We start from the raw sequence: 8,193 nt of genomic DNA, 5'->3' as shown, positions 1-8,193 counted from the left end.
GATCCGGGGCTTAATAAAGTCGGTTTATCCTTGAGAATAAAGTGTTAGAAATGTTTAGGAAAGAATTCGCTATAATTTATTCTATTTATATATTGGAGTATTGTATAATGGGTCGGGTTTAATAAATAGTTAAGTAGGAGGGTATTGGCTAGGAGTAGGTTGAACCGGTATATTATTAGTTTGAGTTGTAGTAGGTGGTCTTCTACCTAATTTATTATAAGGTTAGGGAGAGCGGCGACTTTAGGATTAAAATTATTATTGTTATTATTATTATTATTATTATTAGGATTGCCTTCTTTATTTCAATTGCTATTGCCTTCTCTATTGAGGTCAAGATCTTAGTTATCCGGGAAGTTATTAGGGTCGATTTTAATATACTATTAAATTATTATAGGTACTGTTATTAGGAAGGTTTGTTAATTCTTTAAATTGAATTTGAATAATTTTAATATTTTGGTATTTAGGATAATTTTCCTTTACAAAGTAATGTTGGGTACGAAGGTTATTTGGGTTAATTATTATAGTTTATTTAATGTTCCTAGTAATACAGGGTTCATCTTTAGCTTTGCGAGGGCGAAGGATAATAATATTGAGGTTGTAGGAAAGTAAGGGTAATTGGTAATAAACGTGACTAATATTACGAAGGAAGTTAATAATATAATCAGAGTATTTGTATTAGGATTCCTTAATTATTTAAATGTTGATAAAGATATGTATTTGAGTAATAAGTTGTTCTTTAATTTGGTTGAGTGTTGGTAGAAAGTCGGGTATATTACTGAAATTAAGGTTATTATCGGTATTAAAGAAAAAAGAGTTATTGGGAATACGGCTATTATTACAGCTATAATATATACAATAATAGTTATTAATTATATTTATTTAGAACTATTTCTATTTGTAAATAATTACCGCTGAAAAACGACGCCGAAACCGGAAACGCCGATTTCTGGTCGAGGAGTGCTCCAAAACGAAAACTGACAACGGCAATCGACTTGGGAGGGTCGTTTACATCCCTTACAATATCTTACAACAAGCGCAACGATAATATCACATCGTCGTTACTAATAACTATCAATAACGGTACTCGTAGGTTCGAAAATAGCATTTATAACCCGCTCGCAAAAATCGCAATTTATAATAACTTTAAAACCGTACTTACTACAAAGACTTCGGAAAAAACGGAAGAAAATAATAAAATATTAAAGATATTTATAATTAAAACGAATAAATCTATAAACTACAATACCATTTCGACCAAAGATTAATATTAATTTCGAAAATTACTTCTCCAATTCGTAAAGGTACGCGTTGAAAAAGTAGGTCCCTACGACCCGAAATTAATAAAGTTGGAACCGATTAATTTATTATTAAGAAGGATTTCAACAATTTGAAGAAGGATATTCTGAAGGAGATTAAGAAAGGCGCCTAGAAGGTACCGAAGTACGAAACCAATATTATAATAAAAATTATCCTAAGATCGGTATTACCCACTAATAACTACCTACTATTATTATTAAAAAGTTTACCCCTTCTAATTTTAAATAGCAGTTTATAATCAAGGGAGCGATGATTATTACTAAATTTGTAAATTATTCGAACGAAGATACAAAGATAACCCTGATTATTAATTTAAGTAAGAAGAAACCCGGCCTAATAATCCGTATAATTATTAAAATACTAATAATTGGAAATTATATATTTATATTCAATAAATTGAGATATAATTAATATTAGTAAAATTAAATATAGACTAAAGAAGTCTTTAGTCCGGATACCTTTATTATTATAAATACTATAGGTATACTAGTCCAAAGTATATTCTAAACTAATATTCATAATTATATTATAGTGGAAATTTTAATAAGAGTGGCGAGGGAAGGAAATACGGAGGTGATTATTATTAGAATTCGGCTATAAAAAAAAGAATAGAAAGAATAGAGGTCTATTCTTAATAGAAGTCGCTATTGTATTAGTAGCGTACTTTTTTTAGGATAATCCTTTCTCCCAAAACGGCGGTATATATCCGTTCAAACTATTTTAAACCTCAAATAACATTTAATAATATTATAAATATTAAGGAATTAAATATATAGCGAAATTCTATTATTAAGAAAGTATTTATACCTAGTATAGCGAAATTAAATATAAAGGAAATTACTTTAGTAAAGTATATTGTCTATTTAATAAAGATTAGTTATTTATCTATTATAAACCGTATAGAAAGAAGGGATATTTCGCTTATAGCTATAAAAGGTATTCTATTCTTCGGAAAGTTATTACGAAAGCGTTTATTACGTATATCCAAAGGCTATAGGCGTTTGCCCCCTATAAGAACTCAACTAGGAAGGTATTAGTGTCACGGGGCGCGAGCAAGCACTAAGGTAAGACTTTAATTGTTGTGCGAGGAACAGGAAGAGAATCCTGTGCGCGCACGAGAACTATGTAGGGTACGCTGTAGATCCAATACACGGACTACAACACGCGTGTACGTAAGTGCACGTAACTGCTGCACTATACTTAGACAGCTATAAGCTGGCTGCACTACTACAGTGCAGCACCCATCTATATATAGGAACATAGTAGCAATGCCTGTGATACTACCCTCCTTTAAAACGAAGCTCCCTTCGAAAAATCCGTTATTATTAATAAAGCGGGCCCTACCGGCCTCCCTATAGCTACGCCCAATTAAGTACTAACAAAAATTTTATTAAAACGGGAAGCTACTTAGCGCCCGCCAGTACCTTAACTCCCGCTTAAGGGTAGAATACTAACCAAAACATCGCCAAATCCGACCCTTCCACCGTAAAAGCTATTATTACCCTTAATAATCTATTTATATACCGGGAATTAATTTAAAACGCTCTAATTATCGTATATAGAGAACCTTAATAACTCTCACTATTACTAGTCCTACTGGGGGTGCTATAGGGACGTCCGTAATATAATAATTTATGTAGGACGCCCATAGCCGCTACTAATATAAATATTAAGGAGCTCGTATATTCAACTCCCTACTTATAATTTATTTTTTCTTCAAACACTTAATTATTATATTACTAATCCGTAAAAACTCTTAAATTCTTTTCATTTTTAAATCTTAATATTAATTACGTATATAGCCGATCTAGGGAATAGGAGACGTAAGACCGCCGTAAAATATACTATCTTTTAATACTATTAATAATTACTCTATAAAAGGATATATTATAAGGTATTTAATTAGGGTATATAAAATAAATTAAATTAAATTCCTTTCTTTTTACTATTATTCAATCTCGTATTTATATTTACATATCCATCGTTTCCTATTAATACTAATTACTAGCGGAGAGATTATTTATTATTTAATTTTATATTCCTTTTTACTTACCGGTTATTTATTACTAGTACTACCGTAGTTAAGATTAGGAGTTATACTTCGTCCTCTTAAATTATCCTTATTTTTCGCTATATTTTCTAACCTTTCCTAAAATTTAAGTATAAAGGGCCGAATTCCGGGTAATTATTATAAAATTACTAAACTAATTCTTAATAATTATCGAAGTTTTTAATTAATTACTAATTTAATAGGTAGTATAATTACTTTATTAAATACTTCTAAGAACCTTCAATCTTTTAATAATTTAACAACTCCTCGAACTCCTATTACCTATCTTTTTTAAAATTATTTATTTTAATAATAATTATACCCTTATTTACCCTAATATTTATTATTAACTCCCTTTAACTAGGGAATCCCTCAACATAAAGCTTAACGCAAAATATATTAATAATATAAGTAACCTTCATATTTTAGGGAAGAACTAGTTCAACCGTGTGTGAGCTAGCCTTTATAATACGAAACGGCCCCTCGAACCGGGGAGCCAATTTATTATAAAGGCAACCTATAGCGTAATTATTTATATTAAACATTACTTCATTTCTAATTTTATACTTAGGGGCGTTTATTCGTTTTTTATTTATTACTACTTTGTACTATTTTTATATTTATAAAGAGGACGTTTTAATAAAGTCCTATATTTTCTTAAAGCGTACTACTAGTTAATTAGTATTAAAAATTTACTTTCGCTAAATGTCTATAATATTTAAAGGTAATAGTATTGATAATTCTATACCTATTTTAGAATAGAAATTGTAATTAATAAAAAATAGGGTTACCCCTATTAATACTGATTTTAAATTATTACCCTAAAATTCGGTTAGAGGCAATTAATCTACCTAATTATTTTATACCTAATTAATAAATATCCGCAAATACTATTCTATTTCGGTATTAATCCTTTCGGTCTATCTATTTATCTCTTTATAGTAAAGAATAGAAAGCTTCAATTTAATACCTAACCGCTACAATAATTACTTCTAAAAAACTAATACAAATTGGACGCCTCTATTAAATATAATAGTATCTAAAAAACCGTAGAATATATAAATATAGTTAATAAACTTTTTTACTAATTCTTCTATAAATAACCCTTCTATTAAAATAAAATACCTTATTTTTATTAATCTATCTACTACAACCAATATATATTAATACTCGACCCCTCTACCTACTCTTTTTAACTTTAGGAACGGAATTACGTAGTTAATGGATATATCCCTCTATAAGGCATAAAAAATTGGTAAAAATTTAAAAAATCCTACTAATAAAATTCTAATAGCCTTAATCTTACTATATAAGATATATATTCTATAATATATATTTACTACTACTACTATCCCTAATTAGAAATACTAGTATATTAGTACTACCGTTTTATCCCTTCTTAAATAGCCTCCTTATACTAACGAATAAATATAATAAATTAATTCCAATTGAACCTTATTATTGTTAAAGGGTACTATCAACCTATCCTGGAATATTACTCTATTATTAACTATATAGTATTTAACGAAGGGGATTTTTAATTTCCTTTTTAAATATTTTAATTAATAATTTCCTATTTAAATAGCTTTTCGGATATCGGCTATTATTAAATAATTAATATAGGTATAATCTATTAAATTATTTATATAAATACCTAATCTATCGTCCTCTTCGAAATTATCTTTTAAAATATATATTATAAGAGGAGCTCCTTCTACCGATATACTATTTACTATAAACCCTTCGCTATTAATATTTATAAGCTATCTATCTTCGAACGACGGATCGAAATAATTTAGGTTAATAAATAATTTCTACCTTACTTTAAACCTATTGTCTACCTTATCCCTAAATATATACTCTAATTTCCGGCTTAAAGCATTAGGTTTAATATTAATTAAACCCAATCGGTATTTAATTATAAAATTAAATTTTAATAAAAATTCGGACTACCTTATATACCTAGGGGTAAACTTCTTAATTGTTCTAAACGTCTTTAGATTCTTATAATTTATAATAATCTTAAAAAATTAGGTAATTCCTTCTAATTCTAAATACTACTCCTCCAATATTTTAATAACTACTAATAATTCTTTATTATAAATATTATAGTTACATTCCGCTACTAAATATTTAATTGAAAAATAAGCTATTAAATACAATTCGCTGTTATATATTTAAAATAATATATTACTTATTAACTAATTTAAAACGTTTACTTTAACGATTATTAATTTCTTCTAATCGTAGATCTTTAGTACTAGAGTGGATATAAATATTTTCTTCAATACTTTAAAAGTATTATTATATTTCTTATTCTATTTCTAATCGATTATTTTCTTTATAAATTTATAAAATAATTTACTTATATAGGAGAAACCCGTAATAAACTTTCTATAGAAATTTATAAACCCTAAGAACTATTGTAATTATCGCCTATTCTTTAAAACTTCCTAATTAATAACCGCTTCTACCTTCTTAAAGTCTATTTTAATACTACTTAAAGTAATAATTAAACTTAAATACTTAATCCTTTATATATAGAATTCGTATTTATTAATATTAATTTAAAGGCCTGTATCTATTAAACGCTAGAGGACCTCTTATATATATTTTATATAGTCCTTATAAATTTCTAAGAAGATGAGTACATTATTAAGGTAGGCCGTTATATAAATATTGAAAATATTATATAATATATCGTTAATAAAATTCTAGAAGGATATTAGCGCCTTTAATAATCTGAATAAATATATTAATAATTTATAGAACTTAAACCGTATAATAAATATTATTAATTACTTATACCCTTCCGCTATATATAAATAATTAAAAATTGTAATTACATTGACCTTTATAAACTATTTTACTTTATAAATAACGTCCAAAGTTTCTTTAATTAAAGGTAATAAATATTTATTTTTTAAGGAAATATTATTAATACCTTTATAATTAATATAAATTCTTATACTACCGCCCAACTTTTTCGCTAATAGCACCGGGAACGCAATATTTAAAATTAATAAACGGATAAACCCTTTTATTAAATTATTATTTAATTATTACTTAATAACTTTTAATTTTTAAGAGGATATAGGTCTTACTTTAAAGTAGGGTAGTAATTCTACCCTGAATTTTAATTCGATTTTATAATTGTATAAATAATACTTTAGAATCACTTTAATATCTATTAAGTTTATAATATAGAATAAATCCTTATATTCGTTAAGGAAATAGGCCTTTACTTAATCTAAAGTATATTTTAATTGTATAGATTTCTCTATAAATTTTTGGACGTCGTCCTCCGTAATACTATAAATCTTATTAATTTCGGTTAATAGTATAGGTTCCGGTTTATCCTACTTCCTTTCTTCCTTTAATCCTAATTTATAAATATAATTAATAAAATCGTAAGCCGCTTCGCCGGATTAAAGGGATTATTCGCCGACAATTTTACTTATAATTTCTTTTTTATATAGATTAATAAATTCGTAAATTCGAATATTTTTAAAGTAGTACTTATAAAATTCGCCTCTCCCCTATAAAATATCCTTCTAGGCGTCCTCCAAAAGAAATAGTATTAAAATAATTTCCTTCTTTTCTTTTTAAATTTCTTTAAATTTAACCTATATAGTAGAATTAATTTAGACCCCCTTTAACCTTATATTAAATATAAAAATCCTTATATTAATAAATTTAAAATTTAAAAAGTTTAATCCTATTATATTAATAATTAGTTTAAACGGCCGGAATATAGTACGCCGGACTCCCTCCGGTTACTATAGGGTCTAAACCCTACGTCTACCGACAATTTTTACTCGTACTTTTACTTTCTTTAAGGTTAATTTTCTTTCTAAACTAAATAATTCTTTAAAAATATCCGTATAAATTAGTAGGGACGGAGGTTCTATCAATATAGTTTAACTACCCTTAAGTACCTTTATAATATTAATATTCCAACCGGGGAAATCTCCTTCCGGCTTATCCTCAAAATCTCCTTTAAACCCGTCCTTAGAATTTCCTTCAAACTTATTTTTAAAATCTCCTTCGAATTTATCCTTAAAATCTTCTTCTAAATCGTCTATCCTTTAAAATATTTTAAGGAGTACTATTATATTTAAAGGTTATTTTATATATATCCCTATATACCTAACGTTCCAAATAACCTTATTAGCTACCTAATTAATATTTAAGTTATAAAATTATAGCTACGATTATTCTAAAATAATTAAATAATTTATTACTAAATTAGTTATAAAGAACCGGATATTCTCTTTATAATTATTAATATATATTATAATTTTAATATACTAGTCTACTTATTCTTTAAAAGTACTGTCCGCCAAATATAGTGGTTTTAGTTTTTCTAAAGGTTTAAATTCCAGGCATGCTTTCTCAACGAATAATCGGTCGATAAAAGCCTTTCCCGAATATTTTAAATCTATTAACAAAATACACTACACTTCATTATTGTACTAGGGATACTAAAAGTACGTAGAAAAAAGGATTGTATTTTATTTATAGAATTCTAAACTACTTAATTTAAATAGTTCTATCCTCTAATAATTAATAGTATAAATATTAAATTTCCCTATCCTTCCTTTTTATATCCTTAAACACCCTAGGGCGCAATTTAACCCTAGGGTTCGTTATTTCCCTATTGGGTTAGAGCGGCGGGGGTAAGAACTACTGGGGCCGCTAGTACTACTAGTACTATTAATATTAGATTAATTATATTTATTATAGTATAATTAATAATTAAGACTCCTATATTAGACTTCTAGTGTATAGTAATATTTAAATTAAAACGGTTAATTTATTTACTT

The 8,193-nt window shown here is 26.7% G+C and overlaps 2 protein-coding genes across 2 annotated transcripts; both read right to left on the bottom strand.

The window, feature by feature from the left end:
• Positions 1-525: 525 nt before the first annotated feature.
• On the bottom strand, positions 526-675 carry B0T23DRAFT_327435 (uncharacterized protein; the record flags this gene model as incomplete). The annotated part of the gene is made up of 1 exon (XM_062835618.1): positions 526-675. A coding segment is annotated over one exon (150 nt), but the record flags the coding sequence as incomplete, so codon positions are not given.
• A 27-nt stretch (positions 676-702) lies between these two features.
• Positions 703-858, bottom strand: B0T23DRAFT_299843 (uncharacterized protein; the record flags this gene model as incomplete). Its single annotated transcript, XM_062834305.1, has 1 exon — positions 703-858. A coding segment is annotated over one exon (156 nt), but the record flags the coding sequence as incomplete, so codon positions are not given.
• Between the last annotated feature and the right edge of the window lie 7,335 nt (positions 859-8,193).

Source organism: Neurospora hispaniola (assembly GCF_033458365.1).
Source record: "Neurospora hispaniola strain FGSC 10403 chromosome Unknown B0T23scaffold_11, whole genome shotgun sequence".
Lineage (NCBI taxonomy): Eukaryota > Fungi > Ascomycota > Sordariomycetes > Sordariales > Sordariaceae > Neurospora > Neurospora hispaniola.
This window is presented reverse-complemented; position numbering and strand designations above follow the sequence as displayed.